The sequence below is a fragment of the Cadophora gregata genome (assembly GCF_030347475.1).
Source record: "Cadophora gregata isolate MNR1 chromosome Unknown scaffold_1, whole genome shotgun sequence".
NCBI lineage: Eukaryota > Fungi > Ascomycota > Leotiomycetes > Helotiales > Ploettnerulaceae > Cadophora > Cadophora gregata.
The window spans coordinates 1,668,395-1,694,312 of NW_026695924.1; the positions used below are offsets into that span (position 1 = coordinate 1,668,395).

At 48.1% G+C, this 25,918-nt stretch overlaps 8 protein-coding genes across 10 annotated transcripts; 4 read left to right on the top strand and 4 right to left on the bottom strand.

The window, feature by feature from the left end:
- The first annotated feature begins 490 nt into the window (after positions 1–490).
- Positions 491–1,341, top strand: ONS95_000559 (uncharacterized protein). The gene has a single exon (XM_058493717.1). It carries the CDS (start codon positions 539–541, stop codon positions 1,094–1,096), a length of 558 nt encoding a protein of 185 aa, XP_058363918.1. The 5' UTR covers positions 491–538; the 3' UTR covers positions 1,097–1,341.
- A 1,204-nt stretch (positions 1,342–2,545) lies between these two features.
- ONS95_000560 (uncharacterized protein) lies at positions 2,546–5,780 on the bottom strand. Its single transcript, XM_058493718.1, has 5 exons — positions 5,018–5,780; positions 4,540–4,971; positions 4,112–4,487; positions 3,920–4,058; positions 2,546–3,864 (listed from the first exon to the last, which is right to left on the bottom strand). The coding sequence occupies exons 1-5, from the start codon at positions 5,665–5,667 to the stop codon at positions 3,479–3,481; spliced, it is 1,983 nt and encodes a 660-aa protein (XP_058363919.1). The 5' UTR covers positions 5,668–5,780; the 3' UTR covers positions 2,546–3,478.
- A 347-nt stretch (positions 5,781–6,127) lies between these two features.
- ONS95_000561 (uncharacterized protein) lies at positions 6,128–8,200 on the top strand. The gene is made up of 2 exons (XM_058493719.1): positions 6,128–6,890; positions 6,939–8,200. Exons 1-2 carry the CDS (start codon positions 6,246–6,248, stop codon positions 7,776–7,778), a joined length of 1,485 nt encoding a protein of 494 aa, XP_058363920.1. The 5' UTR covers positions 6,128–6,245; the 3' UTR covers positions 7,779–8,200.
- Positions 8,201–8,618: 418 nt separating this feature from the next.
- On the top strand, positions 8,619–9,539 carry ONS95_000562 (uncharacterized protein; the record flags this gene model as incomplete). The annotated part of the gene is made up of 2 exons (XM_058493720.1): positions 8,619–8,744; positions 8,826–9,539. 2 exons carry the CDS (start codon positions 8,619–8,621, stop codon positions 9,438–9,440), a joined length of 741 nt encoding a protein of 246 aa, XP_058363921.1. The 3' UTR covers positions 9,441–9,539.
- Positions 9,540–10,244: 705 nt separating this feature from the next.
- On the bottom strand, positions 10,245–14,060 carry ONS95_000563 (uncharacterized protein). Of its 3 annotated transcripts, XM_058493721.1 has the most exons (4): positions 13,161–14,060; positions 12,809–13,085; positions 10,513–12,758; positions 10,245–10,457 (listed from the first exon to the last, which is right to left on the bottom strand). In XM_058493721.1, the coding sequence occupies exons 1-3, from the start codon at positions 13,278–13,280 to the stop codon at positions 10,567–10,569; spliced, it is 2,589 nt and encodes an 862-aa protein (XP_058363922.1). In that variant the 5' UTR covers positions 13,281–14,060; the 3' UTR covers positions 10,245–10,457; positions 10,513–10,566. The 3 variants fall into 3 exon arrangements, with proteins under 3 accessions (XP_058363922.1, XP_058363924.1, XP_058363923.1); XM_058493723.1 differs by having other exon boundaries at positions 10,245–13,085; XM_058493722.1 differs by having other exon boundaries at positions 10,245–12,758; positions 12,809–14,060.
- Positions 14,061–15,397: 1,337 nt separating this feature from the next.
- Positions 15,398–20,878, top strand: ONS95_000564 (uncharacterized protein). Its single transcript, XM_058493724.1, has 8 exons — positions 15,398–15,724; positions 15,809–16,348; positions 16,655–17,512; positions 17,562–18,688; positions 18,739–19,232; positions 19,286–19,930; positions 19,991–20,640; positions 20,700–20,878. The coding sequence occupies exons 3-6, from the start codon at positions 17,128–17,130 to the stop codon at positions 19,512–19,514; spliced, it is 2,235 nt and encodes a 744-aa protein (XP_058363925.1). The 5' UTR covers positions 15,398–15,724; positions 15,809–16,348; positions 16,655–17,127; the 3' UTR covers positions 19,515–19,930; positions 19,991–20,640; positions 20,700–20,878.
- Positions 20,879–22,447, bottom strand: ONS95_000565 (uncharacterized protein). Its single transcript, XM_058493725.1, has 4 exons — positions 22,171–22,447; positions 21,945–22,089; positions 21,556–21,799; positions 20,879–21,425 (listed from the first exon to the last, which is right to left on the bottom strand). Exons 1-4 carry the CDS (start codon positions 22,187–22,189, stop codon positions 21,138–21,140), a joined length of 696 nt encoding a protein of 231 aa, XP_058363926.1. The 5' UTR covers positions 22,190–22,447; the 3' UTR covers positions 20,879–21,137.
- Positions 22,258–25,878, bottom strand: ONS95_000566 (uncharacterized protein). Its single transcript, XM_058493726.1, has 4 exons — positions 25,359–25,878; positions 25,035–25,302; positions 24,064–24,983; positions 22,258–23,954 (listed from the first exon to the last, which is right to left on the bottom strand). Exons 1-4 carry the CDS (start codon positions 25,470–25,472, stop codon positions 23,025–23,027), a joined length of 2,232 nt encoding a protein of 743 aa, XP_058363927.1. The 5' UTR covers positions 25,473–25,878; the 3' UTR covers positions 22,258–23,024.
- Between the last annotated feature and the right edge of the window lie 40 nt (positions 25,879–25,918).

The window sequence follows — 25,918 nt, forward strand, 5'->3', positions numbered from 1 at the left end:
TCGTTGTAATAAGGACTGTGACTCTGTCCAGCACAATTCATCTTGCCATGAGACAGTAATGGCCTCATTTTGCGGCTGCACATCTGCAAATCGTGGCATCAAGCAGTAAGTCAGTCCAATTTTGACAAGCACGAGTAGAAATACGGTATTAAAATTCACAATTTTGCCATATTCGCTTTGGAAGTACTGATTTAGTAATCGCGACTGTCTCGCAGTCAGATGCCCATGTCATGGGCCCCATGGCTTGCTTCCAACAATCTTTAAACAACACATGCCAGTGACTGAAAATTCTCAATCTTCTATCTTCTGCATGTGACTTTCGTGCTGCTGTCTGAGGTTTGGTCAAAGCCGTTGAATCCACCTTTATTCTTGGTCAAAGCAACTCTATTTTTGAAGCGAGCGCTCCTTTGTTGACTTTCTGCGGCGCTAGGCTAGCTCCCACCCCTTCGTGCCTTCCTTCCTTCCTGGCCACAATAACAGATCTTAAATTGATCTTGAACAGCAAATATCAGCAGATCGGCAACTGAAATTCGTCACCATGCCTCCCAACCAATACCTCTCGAAGCTCAACCCCAAGCATCCTGCACACTTCCAAGGTCAAGAAAAACCCTCTTCCAGTCATCTGCCCATCGAGAAAGTTTCTTCTGAGCCACAAGCCCAACAAAATGTCAACAGCCAGTCCCCGACAGACTCGGAGCAGAAATTGTACAAGCAGGCCCTTCGAGAAACCATACCTGGTACGGCCATTCTGGTCATAATCGGAGCGTTCGCCCTATCCCGCTTGCACAACCAACTCCAAGAAGACAAAGCAAACAACAAACTCTGCGATCTACACAGGAGTGAGCTGCGGAAACTCTTCATGGGATTGTTGATAACGGAGGGATTGATGATCTTGTGTTTTGGTCTTGGAACGGGATTCAGAGTCCGGAAGGCTTTCTGGAAGGTGAAGGGTAGGGATCGGACGGTGAATGAAAAAGCAGCCGAGGTGCTTGCCGTCCTTCTTCCATTCTATCTTGGAGCTGTCGTGGGTATTGTCACTCTGGTGGCTATAGTGCTGGGGAGAATCATGGCTAAGGGCTGGAATTGTACTTGCTAGGTAGTCAGTCCCCTTTCCTCAGGTATAAACTCAAAACGCTTTTGACTTATGGATTTAGTCTTTTGTGTCGTGCAATAGGGCAGCTAACTCTTGAGCAATTGTTACAAAAGCAAATTTGCTTTGTGGGTAATCTATACCATGGGGTTAGATCTGGAATGACGAATAAATCCAAGGATTTGATGGCTGGATTCCAGGTCCGGCATGTAAATAAAGATATTCATGGCGCATCAGAGAATATTCACGGGCTGGGTTAATGCCAACAGATGTGCATATGTTGGAGTGACTCGACCGTGTGACTGAACAATTAGGGAGCTTAAGTATAGATCTTTTACACTGAGTCGTAGGCCCCCCAATCAACTGTATTTCTCCTAGATCCCTGATAGCATCACATTGGTAAAGGTGACATTTTTAAAGGCTGAGTAGGTGGGTATCTAATCCACAAATTTCAAACCACACGGCTATTTAAGCATCATCTATTAGTTAGAAACTTGTGAGCATCTGCCTCGCCTCGTACCTCTTCGTTGGGTTCCTTCCAAGTTGAGAGCGAGGGTGCTCGGCAAAGTCACTTCCAATTCACGACACATTCCTCGCATCTCGTCCCGCATCACGAATAGCAAGTCCCATTCAAGCACCTCTGTTGTCAGGATCCAATCATCTACCAAACAGCACAGAAGCACCAGTCCACTCATAAAGTTATGGCCGTTCAGGAGAAACACTTCGAGGTCAACGAGGACGTTATAGCTAAGGCCGTCGCCCGCGACCACTTCCATTGTCTCAAGGCGTCCCAAGCTAATGTTTATACCTCGCAACAGTGTCATAATGACATCTAGGAAATCCATAAATCCCAAATACAAACACTCTTAGCATATATATACTTTGCATGCGCACTGTTTGGATGGCCTGCGTGGGGAATACACTTTTTCTATAAACTCTTCACCTTGCACTACGAACGCAAAGCCTAGTCACCTCTTATGACTCTTGAGAGTGGTAAATTCGTGGTCGCAATCCTATCTGTTACTCTCGCTACTATCGAAGCCCTGTTATCACTACTTCTCAAAATCCAAAGAATTAGGAGACTTGTTGAAGGGGAAATTGGCGGCACACCAGTGTTGAAGATCAGAAATTGAGAGATGTCACCGAGTCACTTCCCAGCCTGTTCAGCTGTGTTTCACTAATGTGAGGTTTAGTGATTGGGTACTTGATGGGAAGGTTCATGGGATCTTCTTAGGTAAGGACGCCACATCGATGTTGAGCACATGTAATCATTCAATAGAGCGTATATCCTTACTCCACACATCGTAGTCAGCAGATCTTTTCTCCAAGACACGAACGTATCTATAATTTACCCGCTTCCAAGGTCTGCGATTCTGAGGCCGTTGAGTGTGGAGTTTGAATGTGATGGAACCCGGGCATAGTCTGAGAGGGGATTGGTCTGCAGCTATGCTATTGTCATGATTTGAGGAACCCGAAATTCTCGAGGTGAAGTATAATTTTCGCAGGAATGGAATGAGAACTACACAGAGCGAGAGAGAGCTTCGCATGTGCGGTAGTGCTTAAGAAGCTTTTCACTCTACTCCTCTCGAATTCCTCTCAATTGAGCACCGATCTTAGGTGTTTCTCTGTCTGAGACTATTTGAGATTACTTCCATATACTAGCTTGGCACTTATAATGTGGCGATTTCATGGCCTTGGGTGGCCTGGCGAACGCCCTCTCGTGACTGTAGGAACATTTCAACCTCACGCGCCTCGCTAAACCATAACGAAGCCCCACAAAAACACATCTCGCCAAAAATCAACATGGCAGAAAGCAAAAGAAAAAATCCGTTCAACACAGCAAAAGTTTGAAGCCTTTATTTCGAAGTGATCTATGAGAATAACGTCCGTCCATAGGTTATACGTCTGGTTCACACCCGCCTCCCGCTCTGTTTCACGCTGCTAAAGTCCCCAGAACACCCACTGGCTCGCAGAGCAGATGGATGTTCCAGCAGTTGTGTCTCATTCCTTCTTTGGTATCTTGTATATCTAGCAGACAGTGATGCATTGGCATGTTAGGTAATGTTAGTTCTTGCAGGAGGTGGATGGGGTTAGACCAGATACCTCCGCCGTACAACTCTGCCCAGCTAGAAAAGATGCTGGAATCTGCTTATTGGGTTATATCTTGTTGAAAGAAATTAAGCCAGATCTGGCTGGGTGATAAGATTGCCCGGGCTCCGGCACGATTGAGTAAGACGAGACCTCCATGCTTGGGCTTTAGTATTGCACTTGTTTAAGAGTCGTACCGGATTTTGTGGCATTGCATCATGGCCACGGCAGAGTTTTGGATACTTTGGATGGCCTGCTCCTGCATCGATCGATTGTCCATTCCAGCTTGTGTTTTCAGATTCATACAGGAAACTGCTCATCGAAGCCGAACATATCCCACAAATCTCGGACTTGCCCAGATCCATCCATTGGGCCGTAAGAGACAGGTAACGTGGCATCTAACCAATCATTCGGTGGCTCCGTGCCAAAGAGATTTATAGGAGGTATATCTGACACAGCTTTCTGTTGAGGACGTCGGCCGTTTTCAGTCAGCCTAGCTATGATACCTTCACAATTGTTCAGGCAGTCTTCCGCTAGGTCCCAGTCGTTCACTTCTCTAGCATGTCGCAGCCATGATGTGAACATTTTCACGCTGGAGACGCAGATTTCAGCAACTAAGTCTTCGGTTGTCTCCACGGCAAAGCGCAGCAACAAGGTAATTGTCGATGTGAGGTAGTAAGTGGTGTCTATTGTAGAGGTTATCAGTAACACATCGGCTTTTTATATAGCCCGTGCACTTACAAGGAAGCCAGAATTCGGCGAGGTGGAAAGTCTTCAGTGAGGTAATGAAGTCAACTATTGCTTGTGCTGCATTTCTGGACTCAACTTGCCGAAATCGATATGCTTCAATTGCTTCGGTTGATCCCTGCTGGGAAATGGCCTACATAACAGCATGTCAGAAAGCTTCAAGGGGGCTTTTAGCTACGAACTTACATGCAGTGAGATTCGGCAGATCAACATCTTGAGAGATAAATAACAGATGTGGAGACTGCTTGACCCTGAGACACCTGCTCGACTCGAAATGCTCGACAAATAGTCTGGCAGAGAGTCCTCCCATTTGTCTAAATCCACTTCTATCCGTCGTATGACTTTCGATGTATCTTTTGGGGAATTCCCCTCGAGGTCGTATACGAGAGGTAGTGCTTGCCCCAAAATCTCGGTCAATTTACACAAGGCAATGAAACTCTCAGAAGACCTCCGATGATCCATTGAAACAGAGCTTTCGGGTAGCAACATTTCCAAGGTTGGAATTGGCACATCATAATGCCTGGAGCTTATATTCGATGGGGTCCCATGAGCAAAACTACCCCTAAAATAAACTTGGTAAGCACTTTGCATTTACAGAAGTCAGAAAGCATTACCATCGATCGTGAATCAAGACACCCCACCAAAGTCTAATACGCAGCCCTTTTTCCTGCTGGGGAATGTTCCACTGACTCGGATTTCTGTTTACTCCTAAGCTGTACGACAAAGCTACCGCTCGCCCGTTACCAACTGTGTTTCCGATGATTGAGTATACGGGTCGGCCATTTAGCTCCACAACTTGAGCTTGAAGTGTTGATAGGTCAGGGCCCAGGAAGTCGTCCGCCAAGGCTTGGACTGCAAGGTTCCAAGCATAACGCTGGTCTGGCCGAGATCTGCCTGATGAAATTGGTGATTGGTTCCAATATACAAGTGAGCTGGCGTAGACATCGCACAGCAACGCTGCAGCTCCTTTGCTCTGGCTTGTTGAAGGCTCGGTGAGCAACTTCTCATCGAGAATGGGAAAGGCGGGGTGGATCTTGGCGAGGTATCTGGTTATATCAGTACTGTATGTATACTAGAGGGGAAAAAACTTACAGCTGGCGAATCTGAGCTCCGTTTGGGTAGAATATCTGCTCAAATATTTCTCTTTGCTTTACACCGGCATTATCATTTATTGATAAGCCGACTCTCCCTCTTGGCACCTTCTTGTAAAGAATCGGCTTTGAGGGATCTGAGAAGTAGACGCTATATGGGTTGTCGCTCGTTCTCCCTTCCGGCGAGCCAGGGGACATGTATTGCTCCAAGACATGAGCATCCGATGAGACTGCGGGTCCGACAATGTGCAACGATTGCCTTCCATTGTTCGATCTGTTCGAGGCACCGTTCGCATCCTCATCAGTACGTGAATGAGACCTCTCCCAGTTCTGGGCTCGGAGATCTGGACCTGGGATGGGTTCCGAATCATCGATTAATGCGTGTCTTCGCTTCAATACAGGGGTGTTGTTGTGTTCGAGCTCGCTTGTAAATCTCTCTGCCAGCGGCAGTCCTCTCCGACGAGTTGGCCTTTCCTCCACGGAATATTGACACCGCTTTCCTTGCTCACGACATAACTGGCAATCTTCTCCTATGGATGAGACGTCGCATCGCACTTTCCTTTTTCGACAAGCATCACAAGCTCTGATTTTGTGGGAGCGGTAGGGGCGTGACACGGGCAACTGCGGGGAGGTATGGGTAACGTCAGCCATGGTGTACACCAAACACAAAGGATGACAGGTGCGGGAAGGAAATCACTCCTTGGGCCAGCATAGCGGAAAGCATCGAAATATGTGATCGGGATGAAGGTGGTCAAGTCAGACGGACGTCGAAGGCAAGTTGATGACCGGCCCCACTTTCGGAAAAGACTAACCCAGGAAATGTTTTCTATTTTGACCAACAACACTTCACTCTCATCTCCCGATGGGTCCATAGGAAATTCTCCGGATACTCGTATCGATTACTTCTATCTATAGATCTTGACTACCACTTCTTGGCCATGCAACCTCTCAAGCATTGTGGCGGCGAAGCTGCATGTGAGTTTCCCACTCAGTTTCCCGTCTGCGCAGTTTCCCGAGAAGTTTCCCGCACCGACAGCTTCCCCCATGGAATCTTGCTCCAAGACAGGACCGTAATTCCCTTATCACAGAAAGTAAAAATCGCAGTAGTTTCTGCTCTAGATGTATCCTTTCGGAGACCATTTTTTGCGGCGGCATCGTAGTGCGGAGCGAAGTGCTCGTTCCCCAATCGTCCATATCATAAATAAGTGTCGTGCGCGAGCTATGTCACCATGGTGCACGCTCCTGTTCATCATCCACTTGGTTTGATACTACTCTTACCACATTTGAAGACTCTCAGGCTTGACATTGTGGACCGCTGTGGCTTTTCGCCAAAGATGCCTTCTCAAATCGAAAATGCCCCAACAGAGAGGGCAAACTCGAAATGCGGATGCTTGTACACCAATATCGATAACGACGCGATGATGAAGACTGCAGTTTCAACGCTTGCTCGGTACGGCGGTAACTTCGAGCCAAACCTGATTACTAGAGCAAAAGGTGTTTACATTTTCACGGCAGATGGCCGAAAAATCCTGGACTTTACATCTGGACAAATGTCTTGCCTCATTGGACATGGACATCCTGAAATCGTTCAAACAATCACTCAACATGCTACTCATCTCGATCATCTATTCAGTGGCATGCTAAGCCCACCAGTTGTACAGTTGGCTGAGAAGCTTACAAGCCTCCTTCCACCTGGACTTGACAAGGCAATGTTTCTGAGTACGGGGGCTGAATCGAACGAAGCTGCGATAAAGATGGCAAAACTGTATACAGGAAAGTTCGAGATTGTTGCTCTTGGTAATTCATGGCATGGCATGACAGGAGCTGCCAGCGCATCAACGTATCATTCCGGGCGTAGGGGGTATGGTCCATTTGTAAGCCTCATCTCCAGAGAGTGTGTGGATACCCACTGACTTCTCAAGGTCCCGGGAAGTCTTGTCCTTCCCTCACCAAACGCATACCGATCTATGTTCAGACACCCCGACGGATCTTATGACTGGGAGAGTGAACTCAACTATGGATGGAATCTCGTCGACACTCAATCCGTCGGATCCCTCGCAGCAGTCATTCTCGAGCCAATCCTTAGTTCTGGCGGTATGCATGTTCTGCCGGCCGGCTATCTCAAGGCAATGAAAGCACACTGCGAGAAACGTGGCATGCTACTCATTGTTGACGAAGCCCAAACTGGTATTGGAAGATGTGGATCTATGTTCGCAATTGAGCATGAAGGTGTCACCCCAGACATCCTGACTCTTAGCAAGACCCTTGGAAATGGTCTCCCGCTGTCTGCGGTAATCACTTCGAATCTTATCGAGCAGACTTGCTTCGATCGCGGATATTTATTCCTCACGACTCATGTGAACGACCCTCTACCTGCTGCCGTGGGTCTCAAAGTCCTCGAGGTAGTCATCCGTGACGGCCTTGTAGAACGATCGCGAGTAGCTGGATTAAAGTTGCACGCCGGACTGCTGGAGCTTCAACAGAGATATGGATGCATTGGAGATGTGAGAGGTCGTGGTCTCATGGCAGGTGTCGAGATCATAAAGGATGTTGAAACTAAAGAACAGGGATTAGATCTGGCTGCTGCTTTGGGAGACCGTATGATGGAACTTGGACTTTCTGCCAATATTTTGGGCTCGAAGATGTTTGGAGGGGTGTTCCGCATTGCGCCGCCCATCACTATTACCGATGAAGAGCTGGAAGCCGCATTGGAGATCTTCGAGGAAGTTCTCAGAAGTACATCAGGGACTTTACATAGATGACTTGGCTGAATTTAGGGCTCGTTTTGCTTTTGATCGCGAAATGCTTAGTCAAATGGAGCTGGCAAATGGCAATGGAGGCGGACTAAGGCGGACTAAGACATGGAATCTTACTCGTTATGAATATTGACTGTTGAGTCTTCCTCCACGAAGTTTGTTTTTGATATAATAGTGGCTTTTCAAACCCTTCAAAGCTTGGACACGATTGGAGGCAAGTTGAAATGAAGGCATTCAAGTCTTTGACGCAGCAGTGGTCGATCAAGGCCATGGAAGTCTCTTGGGAAGGCTTTAAGAAGTCCCAATGCAGCACCGCAGCCCCTTTGAGCTGAAAACAGGCAGGACGTATTATTTTGACTCAGGAGTGCTCTTCATACTCGGTCAGTCGCTATTGTGGTCACAGAAGAATGAAGTTTGTTGATTCAGGGGATATCTCGCTAAACTTTCGCTTCCCAACACTTCATAATTACTCAAGTATTACCTTACGATGGCTCACATGAATGCCTGATTAGGTTAAAACAGGTTCAACTCAAGGATTTTAGCTTGTTTGACGCTCTGCTTTGCGCGCCGCGCTAGCTCGAGCCTTATGTCGCTTCTGTAAATGTGAAGTGATTCAGGCCACAGGCCCACTTTCGAGCATTTTTCAGCCACAGATGTCTTTTACACCACTGCTCTTAACCTACAATAATGCTCTACCATACAAGTTTCTGCCAGTACCGAGTTTCACAAAGCGCATTGCAGTCTATCATACAGCTTCAGCTGCCAGAATTTGTCACAGAAACCAGTTATCAGGAAACACAACAAAACAACAAACAATTCTCTTTGTCTATTAACCACAATCTCACAATGCGTCCTTCCTTCAAGACCATCAAAACCACCAGAGCCATCAAGAATGCCAAGAAGGTCAAAATTGACCCAATTCTCGTGGCCATATCGCCAATCAGCGAGCAGAACAGAGCTACCCTTGAAGATGTAAGCTAATCTTCTCCTCCTTTCTCCCCCCACCCCTTTCCCCTTCTCTCGTTACACATCCCAAAATTAACTCAATTTCAGGCCAAGGTCGTCCTCGAGTCTCCAAACTGTCCCAATGAAGACCGAGCCCTCGTTCTCAGCTATCTCAAGGAAATCTACAACGCCGCCGAAGACCACCGAACCCTCTACCATTTCCTCTGCGCCTGCTACCTCCTTTCTGTTTACTCCACCGAGAATCTGGCTACACGCAAGATGTACGCCACGAAGGTTGAAACCGAGAGCAAGAAACAGATCAAGAAACTCACGCTCCACATGGACAAGGCCGATAACGAGTTCCGCGTCTCCATCCAGATCTACGAGGGTCTGAAGAACATGGCAATTAAGTCGTCTGATAGGATTGGGCAGGAGGTTCGGAAGGCTCTTGCTGAGGGTAAGAGTATTGGAGAGGTAAAGAAGGATGGTAGTGGTGAGGAGGAGGAGACCAGACATGTCAAGAAGAAGAAACGGGTGTTGTGGGGTAGGGTGGAGAAGTATTCGGATGATGAAGAGGAGAGAGATGGTGGCCGGGGAGATGGACAGGATGATCACGAGGAGAATACTGCCGTTGAGGAAGTCAGGGCGGATGCGGATGAGTACCAGGAAGAGCAGAGCGAAGGAGAAGAGGAGAGTGAGGACGAAGATGAGGAAGAGGAGTGAGGAAGATCCGATCTGAGGGCTGCTCCACCAGTACGTTTGAGCAAGGCCCTATATTTCTAATTGACTTCGCAGTTCTATTTCTTCACAATTAGTCGTGATAGCTGGTGAGAATGGATATTAAAGTTTCTTCTACACAAACCAATTCAAACGTGAAAAAGCACAGGTGGAACCAATTGGCTTGTAACTGTACGTGTGAAAATAGTAAATGGAGAATAATGGGCCATAAAATTCATTCATATGCCTGCTTTACCGTGCAAGCAGGCCCAGAATGAGGCAGACTGCTGTGTCAAGCAGCAGAGATGCCGAAACGCCGATTCCCCGAACAAAGAAACCGCCAGATACGTGGGCGTGTGTATTCACTTGCCGGCCTTAGGATTCCATTCATTGGCTACATTCCAAGGATACCCGACGGCGGGGAGGGAGTTTCTTGGGCTAGGCATTTTAGGTCTGAGGTTTCCGGGCACTATATGACCCGAGACTAGGAATTGATCCTTTGATTTTGCGAATCATTTGACGTCTTCATAATGTGATCATGCGTGTGTACTGATATAAGTAAGCTATAAAGTAGGTGGAAAACTGATGTGCAATTTGAGAGAAGTTGAGATTGCGGGTGGGTTCGGCTTTGTCGCAGTGTTGTGAATTGAATATCAACAATTAAGCGAGACCGAATGTGAAGCAGGCATGCATGGCATTGCAGGGAAATCTAAAACTTGCAAGGCATCGAGATCGAAAAGCAATTCTGGTGATGTAAGCCAGACAGATATTAATCTGATATTTTAGGGTAAGAGCATTTTACGAAATCATGTTCAGACTAACATACAAAAGTTGGATAATCTTGGCAGTACTCTAAGTACCTAGGCAGTTCACAAGTGTCAAAGAAAGATACCCAGGGATGAAACTACACATTCACACAAAAGAACTGCAATCCAATGAAGCCATAGAAAGTACTCACTTCTATCATCAAGTCTACGGCTCTGAAACTTTGTAGGAGCCGGGTAATGTGCACATTTTGTGTAACTATGTCCAAGTTATCTACTGATCCACCCATCTCACCCCTACATATATACCATACCATAACCAAGCCAGGTATCCCATTCTCCGCCCTCATATCTCACCCCATAAAATCTCACCTCAAAGCCCCTCTCCCCGTCCTCCTCGTACTCCTAGGCTGGTCCGCAAAATCCGCCAACGTAACAACCCTCTCCTTTAACCCCTTCCTATCAATCTTCTCCCCCCTCATCTTCGCCATCAACACTTCCCTCGCCTCCTTACTCTCCGTGTCCTCATACTGCAATTGTGTAGCAGGCGGCTGGCTATCGACATCCTCAGTGGATTTATCGCCATTGAGAAGCATTTGGATGCGATCATTTGGCGTGGAGTCGTTGTAAGGGGGATACTCGACGGGATGGCCATGCGTGGCTGTTGAGTCGACGGACGTGTCTCGTGAGCGATTTGAGCCTGTAGACATGTTGCTAGGGACGCGCCCGATGATACGACCGCGTTTGCGAGGTTCGGGGGCGGCGTGGAGCGGTGCAGTTTTGGCCTTGGCGAGGAGGGCGGAGATGGCGCTGGTGAGGCCTTCGTCATGTCTGGGGGCGGGATGATCGGTCGGTGCTGGGGCAGTGGATACGGTTCTAGTTGGAGAGTTGCCATCGATTTCAGTAAGGGGTTTGGTTTTGTAGGCGAGGTCTTGGGACACCTCTTCGGAGTCGGCGGTGGATATGTCAGGCACCGAGGGGAAACCTTGGGTATGATATTCTTCCTTGAGGGCTGTATCACTTGGCGCAGTTTCCCCTTCTGGATAATTTGCTATGGGAACCTTTACAAGTTCTTCTTCGGAAAATGCAGTCTTGTCCAATTTTGATCTACGCGATGGCTTCACAGGCAGGTCCGCAGGCTCCTCGGATGGATGTCCTCTCGAGAAAGCCGTGTTGTCAAGTCCTACACTAGGTGGTGGCTTCATTGATGCCTTCGAAGGACGATCTTCAGTTGAAAATGCAGTATTGTCAAATCCTGCATTAGGCGGCGGCGGTTTCATAGACGATTTCGAGGAATGACCGCTTGCCTTTGGTTCAGTTATCGACATTTCGCTGCCGGTTCTGTTGTGCCGCGAAGCAGATTTTGAAACACCTGTGTTTGGTAAGGAGTCTGACCTCTTTTGAGACCTGCACCGATATTTAGAAGGTGGGAGTTTTGTCCCTGCTGATATCGATTCCCATATCCAGTCCGCTCCTATTATGGGGGTCTTCCACTCCTGTGCGTGATCGTATTTATCCTTCCTCAAACCGGCTAAGGTTTTGACTACAAGCACAGAAGACTTTGGCGTAAAATCCTCGCTATAGGTTGCACCGAGTAATTCAACGGCTCTTTGGAAGTGAAGCAGATCTATCCCCGCGAAGGCAGATGATGAGACCGTCATGCCAGAAAATCCTTCGATAGGGAAGACAGGAAATGGCCGACCAACGACGTGATCATTCGGATCTAAGAACTTTTTGTGGTGAAGACATCGTTCCAGCCACCAAAAAGTGACTGTCTCAATTGGCAGTTGAGATTCTGGTAGCGTGGGAAAATCGGAAACCGGTAGATCGTGAGGCAACATCCTGAAAAGTCGATTCGGTTGGTATTTTCCAGACTCTTTTACGAGGTCTTCGATCGTTTGTACCACTTCGCCACCATTTGAAAAGAGGTGCCCATGAAGAATCTGTGTCCTTTCTGGAGAAAATCCATATGTGTAGAATCGACAGCCGCTAAATATCCCTTGTGCTGGCTGCGGTTTTTCGATTGTGGGCTGCATGGGCTGATTTGATTTCTGTACTTCCACACTCGTCGACTGAGCTTTAGGCTTGGTAATCTCTTCCTCATTCGTTCCCCATTGCCCACTTCTGTTCACCTGAGTTACGCTACCCCTTGCTCCTCCTCCAACTATATCCCCCCATATTTGCTCGTTCTGGGTGCTCAACTTCGTGCTTGCTGTCCTCCTCAGCTTCCGCTTCCCTCCATCTAAGCTGGTGGTGCTCTCGTCTCGCGATCGTTTGCCCAGGGAAGTCCTTTTGGGTGCAGTTTTATCCCAAGCATCTTTCCCTCGTTCATCTGGCGGCAGTGCTGGATCATACAGTCTCTCATCAAGAATCATCCCTCTCTCCAAACTATCCCGAACCCACTCAATGGACACAATCTTCAATTTCCAGCTCCTAGCAGCTTTGTATTTGGCACCCTCGGTTCGGAAGGATATCAGATGAGTGATCGATTTTGTTAAGTCACCTTCATAGGTTGCTCCGTTTGCCTTGACTAGCGCAGCTATTTCTAATCTTTCCGTTGCTTCAGAAGCACGTTAGCCATGTGGTGGGCACATTGACAAAATCACTTACGATCATCACAACCAGTCATGCTGAATCGTAAGGAGTGAAATGTTGGCAGCCTATATTGCTGCTCGAGCAGAGGCAAATCGATTTCCTGATCATTGATCCACAGTTCCCGGACAGCTTCGATCCATGATATCATCATCGGCAGCACATCCAGCCTCCTTTTTGCAACATATTGAAACTTCGGGGTATCGTATTCTCCAACGATGAGGTGAGTGACATCTAGAGTCAAGTCATAGGTGTGGACGGCGCCCATCTGTTTGGCGTATTCCGCCAATTGAGTCTGCACGTATCATACTTCGTTAGCAATGTATTAGAAAGATACCTGGGGAAATGTCAAGGTTCAGATTAAACTTACGCGCTTCTCATCTGGCACTGAAGTACAGCATATCACACAGCCGTACAATGGTGCAGGGACATCGGCAGTGCCATTCAACGGAATTGTCTGGCGAGAGACATTCTCATCGTCATCCGCCATTTTCGTCGAGGTGTCCTGAACTGTTTGCAAGTGCTCAGTCCTTGGATTTCCCGTTCTCACTCAACGCGTCGTCGCGCACGATCCCGCGACGAATGTTGTTCCTTATCGTATGGCACATGAGCGATAAGACTCTGGATTTCTCTTGGCGGTGGGCAGTGCCGATTGTCCTGACCTCACCTGGACGATCATTTCAGCCAAACTTGCTTTTCTCACTTGCCAACGAATCCAAGCCTTGGAGCAATCAATTCATGAATCACCATTCGTTTCTTGGGCAACGACGTGGAACTCAGCCTTGAGTGAAAGTCCCTGATACAAGTGCATTTTCGGTCATCAGGTGGTTTTCTGCCGTACCTATCGTACCTAGGTAAGTACCTTAGGGCTCTGTACAATAAGGTATTAGTCCCACTGCCTCAGTGTTCCGCCCTGGTGATGACAAATCCGGGACACCAGAAGCTTTCCCCCACAGCAGAATGATCAGCGCTACTGTAGGTGTGCAAGCCCGCCAAGATCTCTCCCAGATCCAGATCTCACTCGACCCCTCAATTCTGGAAGCTGGTCGCATGTTGTTGTTGACTCGGATTCAAAGTCTCTACGGATTTTCTTCTCAGTTGTTTGATGGAGTGCGGTGGCAACATCTCATCAGTTTCTCACATTCCATTGTCAGCTGCAGCTTGACGAGCACAGTCAGTTAATGATTGATGACAGTAGTACAAGCCTGCAATTATTACGTGTCGAGCATGGCTTAGCGGCGTGGGCATCATTCAGTTATGAAAATTCGTGGCTCTGGTTGTCGCGTGTATCATCAAGGTGCAGAGAGAGTCTTGAACAAGCAGCGGTGAATCGCCATTTGATAGGCTTACAGTACAAAGTCTAGAATAATAATGGTGCTGTTTGAGAGTCACTCATTCAGTGGGGTGAGATGATGCTAGTGGCTGACTTAAGGTCCAGAGAACCGAAACATCCTGTGGGCTTTCCGGCCTTCCGGTGCAACAGAGGCGTTGAACCCAATGGTCGGTATCGCTTCTGATGGCACGCTCTTGTGTAGCTTTGATGATGGAATGGGGATTTGAACTTGGCCCTGACTCTTTTACCCTTCCCAAAATGGAGGGCTTGGACGTCCAAACCATCTCTTCTGGAAAACCTGGCACATATGTTTCAAAAGCTTCCATGATTTGAGAAAAGGGGGCGTACATAAGGTTTGCCACATCGTCGTTGTCGGGGAGGTTGACTCCACTAAACAAGGCTATCCTGGTGGATCTGTCGGAAGACTCGTACCTCTTGATCTACGGTAGAGTACTGCTGCCCTGGTTGCGGTGTCCGAAGTGCAGCAATGACCGGTGGTTTAAGCTGCCTTGGGCTTGGTTTGATTTAGTCAGACGAACGATTGATTGTCTTTCTCGCTTTCCTAAAGCTGTTGAAGGATTGCTGCTTCATCATGGAGCAGAGTAAATTATATGTCGTCATAAAAGTATATTTTCTTGTATCGCGGGCGGAAAACAGCCATAATCCACGATCATTGCCTGGAGGTAAGAATCTTAACTGGACATGGGGTAAAAATTCGACAAAAGGGAGAGAAGAGATCCGAGAAAGAGAAGGCTTCTGCCGACTCTGGACTTGCTTCCCCTGTATGAGCCAAGGCGCTGCACGGCAACTAGGAATCGGCACATCACAGTCATCTTGAAACTTCATGCGTCTTCGTCTGCTCAAGGAAAGTCCCTTGTAAGATGGGATGCGCGAAACATCGTGCAAGATGCAAATATGTAGAGGCTTGAACCGGGCAGGACGGGATAAAGAGATTGTTCAGTCTCGTCCAAGGCTTCCTAGTTGGGTAGGATTGGGCTGGAGCAGCTGCGACTGGTTTGGCATGGTCTGGTATCTGATATTGGCGTCTTGACCGTGTTGTTTGTTCCATGATCCCATTTCTTGGTCGCACTGCCAAATTGGAGGGCGGAATCGCTCGAGACGAATAAGTGTTGTTACGGGCCGCACGTCTGATGGAGAGACTCGCTCGCAATGACTGACTAGGTATTTACTAGTATTCATCCACCCCACCTGTGATCGAGCGGCAAGAGACAAGCGGAAGACTGCGCTGAGAAACTGAAAATTTGCTGATGACTTAAGATATTTTGGTCTCTTTGAAGCTGCAGTTGATGCGGCTGTGGGTACTTGTACGAAGGTACTCTCGTACTGTACCCGTACCATTCATTGTACGGGCTCCTGCAGCATTGTCGTCATTGGACGTGCCACGGTGCCATGGCAGCACCAGCAACCAGCCCACGTCCACGTCCACGTCCAGGCCGCTAGTGGCTTGATATTGACTGCGGTGCGGAACCAAGGCGAGGGAATAATACTGTAATGGAGGGGAGCAGAACTCGGGAGCACCGTACCGTAGATAGGTAGTAACTTCGTAAGTAGTAGTAGTATTAGGGCAGCTAGTACTGTAGGTAAGGAAGCCCAGACTTCAGTCAAACTCAAAACCTTCTTCCTCCTCCTCCTCCTCCTCTTCCTCCTCTTCTTACGTTACCTAGGTAAATTTACAGGCTGTAAGACCAGACGCCAAACGCTAGAGAGTCTCCTTTCGTCTCCTCACCCCGCCCGCCTTACCGGACGTCCCTCACTCTTCTCCCTCCTTTGCTCGCTCACATGCACAACAACATCTCTCTCCCCTCTTCAGAGCTCATGCAAACCGCTTCGATCCCTACTCGCACCAAACCAGCTCGACCCAGCCCCCACAGGATATACCTTCACCTCTGTTTGCGCTTCAACTCTTCCTCCAGACTCTAAGCTGGTCGGTGTACCTTTGCCCTCTTATCTTGCTCGCCTGGCCCAGCAGTCTCTCGACCGCGACTCAGGGCCTGCTCGCTCGCTAGTCGTCATCTGCCAGGATCCCACCGGACTCCTTCTCGTCAACACCGTACTTCCCTGTCCATAATCTTCACAATCCGGCTTTGGGATCTTTGGGCACGACTCCCCCCGTCCGCCTTTTGTTTGTTCTCATGTGCTGGCACCGAGCGACCCTTCTTCCCTGCACACCGTGTCGACAACAAACCTCATCCTAAACTAGCACTGTGAGTATCACCTTTACTATCCAGTCAGTCGCACCTAAATGCATAGCAACATGCTTTTATATCCCCACGCTGTACCGGTAATCACCCTGTCTCCAATCTATTGCATGATATTACTGGATGTCAATTGTCGATTGCCATATTTCTCCGCGATCTCTGGTAACAGCGCGAGATGTGCATCCAGGAAGATCAAAACAGAGCCTCTTTCCTTTTTATGACCTCCTTCTAATCACCCGCTCTTTCCAACTCTTTGAAAAGCAAAGGGAAGACATTGCTCGAGACACATAATAATAACACCCATCATGTCAGAGCCGGTAACATTATCATATTATTCCCACCGAGGGACCATTTATTATACCCCCGCCAACCTCTTCGCCCACAAGCTTTCCCCAGCAACACTTCCGGCGCCTCCGTGTCGACCCCGACAACGACGACCACACTCGATACATATCACTCGTCTGCCAGCAGGATTCGTACCATTCGACCTACGGCCGGCACCACCACCAAAACCTCCAAAACAGCCCTCCAGGTTCCGCCTAGAATTAAGAAAGCTGGCTTCCAGGGAGAATGCAAAGCGTGTGCTAGGATCGGTCTTCTCTCCATTCTCCTCGAATTCCTCAACCGCTACGTCCTCAGCGGCCAGTTCTACAAGATCTGAGAGTCCAGGACTCGGGGGTCCATCACCCAGGGCATCACTGTCCTTAGGGCCATCGGATCCGAACACAATATTTGCGCGGAGGGCAGCAGCGGCAGGTAATTTACCTGCAAATCCGCCCGTCACAATGCCCCGCCCATCTTTGTCGGACACAACAAATGGCTCGACTCCAAGAGACAGCTTGGGAGGAGGAAATACGCCACGGGCTAGTTTCAGTGCTGGTGGAGCACCGAGGTCAAGAAGTGGCAGCGCAGCACCATCTTACAAAGCCGCAAGTTCCGTCGAGACAGAGAAGCCAGTGTGCTCAGGAAATGGAGTGGCGTGCTACATCAATCTTGCAGAGCCTGTGATTTTTCTCACAGGTCTTGACCATGATGGTACGACTCGCGATTCGGGATCCAACACGACCTCTATTTTGCGTGGAAAGCTCATTTTGAACGTCACCAAGAATGTCAAAATAAAGGCCGTGACAATGAAATTCACGGGACGTGCTAGGACGGAGTGGCCAGAAGGTAAGAACGGCGGGCGATGTGTCATGTACAGTCATTGACATTTACTTAGGTATCCCGCCCGAGAAGACTACTTTGTATGAAGAAGATTCGCTCAGGACACAGGTACTCCCGTTCTTCAACGCTTTGTATGAGGGTTCGGAATCTGGATTCGGTGCCATGTGTAATTACGCGTTGCGAGGCGATAAATCAGCAAATTCTTCTGTAACCAACTTAGCCTTGGAAAATACAGAGACTGCCAGCGGATTTTCTCTTCCGGGTATCACCAACCGCTCTAGCAGATCTAGCACTCTGCTTTCAGCCAAGGAGCAGAAGAGGCTTTCTCTGCAGAGTAACCAGTCTCGAAGTTTCACCAAATCAGAATCACCCTTTGGACCATCTCCACAACAGAAAGGTTTCAAGACGTTCTATCCTGGAATTTACGAGTACAATTTCGAGTTGCCCATTGACAACAACAGTCCTGAGAGTTTGAAATTGGTATTGGCTTCGGTTAAGTGGCAGCTGGAAGTTTTGGTTGAGCGAGCTGGAACTTTCAAGCAGAATCTTCAAGGATTCAAGGAAATTCCGGTTATTCGATCGCCTTCGGAAGACTCATTGGAGCTGGTGGAACCCATCTCCATCAGTCGGCGCTGGGAGGACCAGCTCTACTATGAAATTATGATTTCCGGAAAATCCTTTCCTTTGGGCTCGAGGATCCCGATCGCGTTCAAATTGATGCCCTTGGCGAAAGTTCAAGTACATAAGATCAAGGTTTACATCAGCGAGAATATCGACTACTATGCAAAGAACCGAAAGGTTACAAGAAGAGAAACTCAACGGAAAATTCTTCTTTTCGAGAAATCTGCTGGGAAACCGCTTGCTAAAGAATATCAACCGTCAGAGGTCAGAATCACACGAGGTGGCGAGCAAGCTCCAGAAGAGCGATCGCACAACCGAGAGTATGAGCAGAACCGAAGACGGATTGAAGCTCAACGCAATAATGTCGAACCTGAACCTCTTCCTGAGCCAACTGATAACTTACTTGGCGACATCGACCTTGGATTGCCTAGTCTTTTGGGTGCCACCGAGTTGGAAATTGATGTTCAGCTGCCCACTTGTGAAATGATGGCGAAGGACAGAACGAAGAAATTGACCCACGATTGCACATGGAAAAACGTTGATGTGCACCACTGGATTAAGGTAATGGTTCATCCCATTCTATTTTGTATAACCAGACTGACCAGCGCTAGATCGTCCTGCGAATCTCGAGACTAGATGCCGATGATCCAACAGGGAAGAAACGACGCCATTTTGAGATCTCCATCGATTCTCCTATTTCACTTCTCAATTGTCGGGCAACGCAAGCCAATCTTGCCCTGCCATCATATTCTGATGGGAATAGCAGTCTTCTCAGTCAGCAACACGTTTGTGGATGCCCGAACTCAGAGTTGGCAACGCCTCCAGCGATGTCCGGATTGGAAAGTCAAAATCCAATCAACGGCAGTGGAACTTTCCCGGGCAATGAGAACGCTTTGCCAGATCTCGCCAGACCGCCTCAGGCGCACCTGGCGACAAATGCTGCAGCGGGCGTTCAACGGCCCATCCATTTGATTCGGGCACCGAGTTTCAACCCTCCGCCATTTGATGCCGAAGAGGCTCCGCCGCCAATGGTCACTCCACCGCCACTATATGATCACGTTGTGGGCACTCCCAGTCACGATGGACTGGCAGATTATTTCGATCGGTAAGTGACAGCCTCATAGCTGTGTGAATATTTCATGCTGATCTTCTTGATAGTCTTAGTTACTTTGAGAATGCAGATTCAGACGACGATGAGGGGTTGAATAGAGCTACCAGTCGTGGCCGTGTCAATATCGTAAATCCTCGCACACCTGGCGGGAGATTGGCTAGAAGCATGGAGATCGACCGTAATTTCATGAATGCTGCCCTCGCCAATAACGCCATCGACGGTGCCAGGACTCCAACGGAAGCATCAGGTCCCCACCTCACCCTTCCCAGCCACTAATAAAAGTACTTTGAAACAACAATATTCTTACTCAAACCCGAAAATAGCATTTGCTCTGTACATAGCAACAAAGGCGGGCGTCGACGATGATAGTCAGGAGATATACCACGGGATTGGAACGAATTGGTGGCCGTCTTCACGGCCACGGAGCTACTCTTTGTTTGATAGGAGCATGGACAAACGGGTGTTTGGATTCTGATGAGGTTGGATTGGTTTACATGCACTGGTGACGGACAAATCCTTAGGTTTAATGCATAAATGGGAAGGCAGTGGCGTTATTTTTATATACCGGTATTCAGCATGGGATTTCTGGCGTTGGGGCAATGAATGATTCATGCTATGCATGTTTGGGAGTATGAGTATATGAATTCCAGCGTACAAAAGTGGCGAGAATGGAAATCCGATGACTATTGATTGTACTGTTCAAATTTCCAACCAGTGTTGCCTTTAGTGAGCTGAGCTGATCCTAATATCAGTGGCAAAAGAGAGGTCACGTCGTGTGCTGAGTCCAGTCATACTCCGTGACAGCCATCACCCATTCCCCATGGACTTTCATCCCTACTACCGATATCCATCGCGAGCTACAGCAGCTCCACTGCTCGGCCGCATTCCGAGTCATAAGAAAATCCCAAGTCCAAAATGTCAACCATAGACGACACACGCGACCACACCGCCTCCGCCCTGCCACCTTCGATTGGGCATCACGATTCGAAAATTTCCCGACTCAAAAGAAGGGGACTGCGTACCTCACACTAGTGAGTAGCTTAGACTTAGACAGACCGCCTTGCTTATTTCAGAGTACTGAGTCAAGGTGCTTGCTTCGTAGGGCTGGGAGAAATGGATTTTAATGTATGGGATGTTGAAGAGATGGGTAAGCACGTGAAATGGGAAGCGTTGTCAGGGACCATGTCTTATGGCGGTTGGTCAAAATTTGAATTCGAAATTGAAATCGCTGTACCCTAGAGATAGTTCTATGAGCTCGTATTGAGAGCCCCACAGGAACTTGGTTCTGGAACTGCAGCGTTTGCAGGTCGTCCTGTTTGTTTACTTACTTGCCTGCCAGGCCTGAGGTTGAACAGCCATGACCTATGGTCCAAGGACTGAAATTAGCCTCTTTGCGTCCTGGGTACATATCCCTGGTTCTTGAGACTTGATGTATTTTCAGGGACTCTGACGTGTAATCAGGGAAATCAAAGAAACTGCCAACTCCAGAGTCGTTCATCCATTTTGCCTGAATCCAGCTTGTTACTTCGCCGCCCTTGGGATACCCCCCTACTGGAGCACTTCCCTGTTTTATATATCAAAAATTGACTTCGAGTTTATCGAACTGGACTGAAGAGATGGGAGGCATAGAAAGTCTTGGTCTCGTATTGGATCAAGCAGATTCTGATAAACCAAGGGAAATCAAGGTATTGTGGATACTTCGACCACCGAGTGGTTATATAGGATTTGTTATGTGTTCCAAATACATACCATCCAAGGATTGACCACCGATCCTCGTCGGTTGTTACCTTGAGTCTGAAGCAGGTCTTAGTTAAAGATCAAGAAGAAATTATGACTCGAACTTCTCAAGCCAACTACTTCGCCATAGCTCTGACGAAATGATTTTCTACAGATTCACATTTAATCGCTCAATTCCCCTTCAAACTCCCTATCCGGCTTCACACTCCACTCCCAACTCAGCAAATCTCTGGTTTCTCCACCCTTCTTATTCTCTGGCCATTTCTCCGTCCCTTTCTTTGGCTCGACAACACCTTTACCCCCAGTTTCTTCCGCCAACCTCGCGATGATCTTCTGACTGGCGATGTTCCCTCCTTCAGCACGGCCAATAACTTTCCGTACACCGAACTCATTCGCAGCATACCGGAGCAGTGCTCGAGTTGCGGCTTGCATGATGCGTTTGCCATGGTGCTGTGCAGAGTTAATCAGCTTGGTTAGCTACAAATGAGGTGTTTGAAGGTAAGAAGCCTGCATTCCTTCCCGATAAAACTCCCAGAGCTTAGAAACACATAGGAAATGTCTGAAGCGAGATACCACTTACATCAGGATGTAGCCAATACCCCACCTCACCAACCTGGGGATTGCAAGAATGAGGCGAGATAGAGCAACACCCAATCAATTTCTCTCTATGCCGTATAACCTGTAAAGGTACCTGCCGTATCGGCATATCACTCTTCTCATCGAAGAACATCTCATTGCGCTCTTTGACCGTGGGAAGAGGAAGGAGAGCGCGAGTTGCGGTGAGTTGATTGTCGAGCCAGAATTTGGCATCATCGCGCGTGTAGCTGTGTAAATATTAGTTCCGCTCAGTCACTGAAAATAAGGCGAAGATCTTGGTGCCATGTGGCTTTGTTTTTGTTCTCAAGCCATGGAAATAAGGGGCATGCGAGAAGAGCAATATAGGATAGACATGTGACAATGGTGACTTACGGTTTCGGCACATTGATCAATTCGTCTATCAGGGATTCAATCTGGAAAGCTTCGAACAGGACATCTAGATCGTCTTCACGATAGGTTGTGAGGAAGTATTCTCCGACTAGAACGTCCAGTCTGATTGATTGGTCTAACGACGTGTCTGCATTGCACTTGGTCAAATTTGACACTCAAATGCAAGATTCTCAAAGTGGGGTTTAAAAAGGGTTGCGTGTAAACTCACTCAATGTTGTGGGTGGCATGGTGAAAGGCTCTATGGACTCCACTCGAACTTGTCAATCGACTTGTAACAGGAGGTTTTGAATATGGAATTAATGGCAATGGGAGGTGGGCAGATTTGGTAACTTTTATGCGTGGAGATGCGATGACTCGAGCGTTCTAACAGTCCACTACCGCGATGGAAATGAGTCAAATGCTGGAGAACGGCGAAAGAGAAAACAAGCGAAAATTGCTCATGCTATGCCACGCCGTAAGCATATGCTCTTTCAATAAGATCATCGATGAGAAAATGCGTGGAAACCAAGATGACTATGAACCCAATGCCTGCTGCACCTTTCTGAAGTGCGCTTGGCATGGAAGTCGGCTCGGTGACGCGATACGCTGATTTGTCACATAAATATCTCAACGACACTCTTGGGAAAAGAAGTGAGACGACTATGCTGGTGCTTCTGCATTCAATTCTACCTTAAATACCCCAAACAATCAAATGCCTGATTCATAAAACGCCATGGTACATCCCCTCCCTTTGCAGGCCATCCTTTTACTCCAACACAAAACCAAGTAATGTAATCGCAAAGGAACCAGACCATGCTGGCCCTTTTCCAAAGTAACGTAATCGAACAGAAAAAGAAAGAGATCGGTTTCAACATCAAATACAAGAAGGGAACCGACTTTTGTGTTGAAAAGTCAAAGGTAAAACTGGCTCGTCGCTGAATATCCAGGCCGTCATGTCGTCGAAAGCATTCGTCGTGAGCTTCATGACATCTATTGCAAGAACGAGCAGCAGCGATAATATCACTGCCAAGATTTGTAGACTACAATGAGTCAATCGTGAACTGCCAAGGGTCCAGAATTTATCTAGAAGGCGTCTTCGTCCGTCCAATTTGCGTCACTTCCAGATACGATACGAGCTTCCGTGACACCAGCTCGACTCTCATAAGGAGGATATCCCTTCTGCTTCTTGGGCTGTCCTCCCTGCCCATAATCTTCGGGAGAGAAGCGCTTTCCATGGGCAGCTCGGAGCTTTGCGTAGTATGCATCTGATGCGTCTTGTTCAGGTTCCGAGTCGTCCTCAATTGTTTGCCAATTCTCTGAACCAGAAACGGTTGTGTTGTTCGATGTGTTGGAGATTTGTCGGCTTGGGGGTGCCTGTGGATATGGGTGTGTGTCTCTCTCGTTCTGGCGCATGGAGGATTTTAATTCATGATACGATGGGGGTCGAGTATTCCGCTGAGATTTGGAGTACCCGTCATCGTAGAAAGCATCCTCAGGTGTTACGTGACGAACGCTACCGATACTCGAGGTTACGCTCTCGGAACGATACAGTGAATTCGGTGTTGGAGTTGGTGCTGGTGGTACAAAAAGATCCCGCATCTTCGGTGGAGGAGCTCTACTTGGTGGTGGTCCCATCTTTCCTCGAAGAGTACTCGTCTCTTGGGCACGGCGCTCGGGGGAATTGCCACCATGGTTGAGATTGGAAAGTGGTGCTCTTGCGGGAATTTTCGACGGGGATTTGGCGCCAGTGCCTGCCATCGGGTTGCGTCTAAGAGTTCCACCAGCGGTTGGAGTCTTCGCACCAGTTCTTGGTGGAGGAGCTTTCATGACACTGTTTGCGCGACTTGGAGGTGCCGACTTTTGCGCCTTTGGAGCAGCTGGCGGCGGTCCCGCGGGTGTTTTCGATCGTGGGCCAGGCAGAGGTTTTGGTTCAGAAGCTTCGAGTGTTTCCAAATATCTTTCCCCACAAACCAAGAAGGGTCGACCGTATTCATCCTCCCATTTCTCCAAGACCTGGTTAAATTAGCTGCATGCACATGCAAGTCATTTCATCTGAGCGTAGATATTCAATGCAGCCTTGTGGGTCTGAAACTCCATTTGGTCATAAAAGGGGCTCGCTTACCTTTCTCAAATCAACAGCAATCTTCGGTAAGTCCTTCGCGATTCTCTTTCTCATCTTCTCTTCCCTCAGTAGACGTGTTGGGTCTCTCTTCTCACCCTTTTGACCGCGGCCCAGTAATCGAGATGCATCTTGACTCGAAGCTTGCAGGTCATCACGATCCTTAACAAGAGATCTGTGCTTATCGATGAGTGCCAGTGTTGGAGCACGTTGTTCCTTCAAAGCTTCCAGTCTTCCGATCTCCTGTTCATGCGCCTCGAGTAAGGCATCGCTATACACATCTGAAAATGCCGGCGTAAATTCCAACATCTCTTCTTCTGAAAAATACAGTCCATCCCAAAGCTCTTGGAGCTTGTACCGAGCGTCTTCCACAAATAGGTGAAGATTTTGTCTCTTGAGCTCATTCAGCCTGGACAATTCGTCTTCAAACTCGTTGATCTGTCGAACACCACATCCTCGATTGCTGTTGCAGAACTTCTTTCTCTCGTGCTCCTCGACACCTAATCGCTCCCAAAGACCTCCCACAGTCGCTTTCAGATCCTTTAGGCGCTTTTCACGTGATTTCTTCTCGTCTGCGAGCTTATCTCTTTTCGACCGCAGTCTAGCAATGTCATCCTCGTGAAGACCCAATTGCTCAGGAGAATCCCGGTAGTATTTAACAATCGTGCCATCTGTCTGTGCCTGGGGTGTGCCAAGCTCGGCCCAAAGTTGGATGATGTGCTCAGATAATGCCTTCACTGTTGCAACTCGACGCGTATATTCCTCATAGACTCGGGTGAATTCATCATCGAGGGCGGTTACGTAAATCGAGGAAAGGTCGAAGGTTGGTGGGATTGTAGAGTTTGGAGAGGTGGGAGGAAGCGTAATTTTAATGAAGGATGGTTCGAGGTGTGACGAGTAGGATTCGAGGGCTTGGACAAGTTCTAAGGATCTTTAGCATATGATATTCTTGTGGGTGAGATTAGTTGTCCTACTCTTCACTTGTTCGAATCTCTCTCTGTGTAACTTGGAAATCGTGAGGTGCTTCTCCTTCAATCCTTGTACACATCGCAATAATGGATAGGTGATCTTGAGATTCGCGTCTTCAGCCTCGTACTCGTGCCGTGATTTATTATCGTCAAGGGAAGCTTCCATCTGCTTGATTGTGGTTATGATACGTTGGGCTTCTTCTGTCAAGTCATTCTTCTCGGCAGCGACCAGCCGTACTTGGTTGTGCAGAGTCTCGGAGAGTGCAGAAAACAACTGTCTGAAGTCAGCTCCTATTTGTTCTAAGATCGTGTTCTGTCTGTGCAACTTACCTCCGACTCTCGACTTTCGCGTTCATGGTTGGGAACTCCTATCTCATCAAAGAGACCGTGGAGCTGGCCAATGATTGTCGAGACCTGCGAAGAGAGGTAACTGGTATCCATCATGCGAGTTCGTTTTCTCTGACTGACGGGTCTTTCGTCGGATTGATAGTTGGTTGAAGATGACCGAGAGCGTTGTGTTCAGTCGTCGTTGTTGCGCAAGGGATAAAGCGCGTCGAGCTCAGGTCTCGTTCTTTTCCCAAATCTATTGTAGTAATACAAAGAAAGAGGTGTCTGTCGGGATTGACGTAGTGGCGGATATCGAAGATTGGCCGCGAGATTTGGACCGCGAGGTGGGAGAGACAGGTGTAGGTGTAGTAAGGAATCGAAAATCAATGTCAACAATGCTCAAGACGTGATCGCGACAGCGAGACCTCCGAAAATGATGCCGTACAGCTCATCAATAGCGAACAAACGTGCAATCTTGTTCTTCTGTAGGTAGAGATTATCGTTCAGGAGCCCACGGGTTCGGCGTGGAGTATGGGTATATTCTAATCGTGAGGGGGCTAACG

Coding starts and splice junctions, on each gene's coding strand:
- ONS95_000559 (XM_058493717.1), top strand. CDS start 539: ATGCCTCCCAACCAATACCTCTCGAAGCTCAACCCCAAGCATCCTGCA.
- ONS95_000560 (XM_058493718.1), bottom strand. CDS start 5,667: ATGGCTGACGTTACCCATACCTCCCCGCAGTTGCCCGTGTCACGCCCC. Junction 4,488..4,539: donor GTCTTGATTCACGATCGATG/GTAATGCTTTCT, acceptor AGTTTATTTTAG/GGGTAGTTTTGCTCATGGGA. Junction 3,865..3,919: donor CGCCGAATTCTGGCTTCCTT/GTAAGTGCACGG, acceptor CCTCTACAATAG/ACACCACTTACTACCTCACA.
- ONS95_000561 (XM_058493719.1), top strand. CDS start 6,246: ATGGTGCACGCTCCTGTTCATCATCCACTTGGTTTGATACTACTCTTA. Junction 6,891..6,938: donor GTAGGGGGTATGGTCCATTT/GTAAGCCTCATC, acceptor TGACTTCTCAAG/GTCCCGGGAAGTCTTGTCCT.
- ONS95_000563 (XM_058493721.1), bottom strand. CDS start 13,280: ATGGCGGATGACGATGAGAATGTCTCTCGCCAGACAATTCCGTTGAAT. Junction 13,086..13,160: donor CAGTGCCAGATGAGAAGCGC/GTAAGTTTAATC, acceptor TGATACGTGCAG/ACTCAATTGGCGGAATACGC. Junction 12,759..12,808: donor CATGACTGGTTGTGATGATC/GTAAGTGATTTT, acceptor GTGCTTCTGAAG/CAACGGAAAGATTAGAAATA.
- ONS95_000564 (XM_058493724.1), top strand. CDS start 17,128: ATGCCCCGCCCATCTTTGTCGGACACAACAAATGGCTCGACTCCAAGA. Junction 17,513..17,561: donor TAGGACGGAGTGGCCAGAAG/GTAAGAACGGCG, acceptor ACATTTACTTAG/GTATCCCGCCCGAGAAGACT. Junction 18,689..18,738: donor ATGTGCACCACTGGATTAAG/GTAATGGTTCAT, acceptor GACCAGCGCTAG/ATCGTCCTGCGAATCTCGAG.
- ONS95_000565 (XM_058493725.1), bottom strand. Junction 21,800..21,944: donor TTGATCAATGTGCCGAAACC/GTAAGTCACCAT, acceptor ATATTTACACAG/CTACACGCGCGATGATGCCA. Junction 21,426..21,555: donor GGTATTGGCTACATCCTGAT/GTAAGTGGTATC, acceptor AACTCTGCACAG/CACCATGGCAAACGCATCAT.
- ONS95_000566 (XM_058493726.1), bottom strand. CDS start 25,472: ATGATGGATACCAGTTACCTCTCTTCGCAGGTCTCGACAATCATTGGC. Junction 25,303..25,358: donor GCGAAAGTCGAGAGTCGGAG/GTAAGTTGCACA, acceptor GACTTCAGACAG/TTGTTTTCTGCACTCTCCGA. Junction 24,984..25,034: donor GAGATTCGAACAAGTGAAGA/GTAGGACAACTA, acceptor AAAGATCCTTAG/AACTTGTCCAAGCCCTCGAA.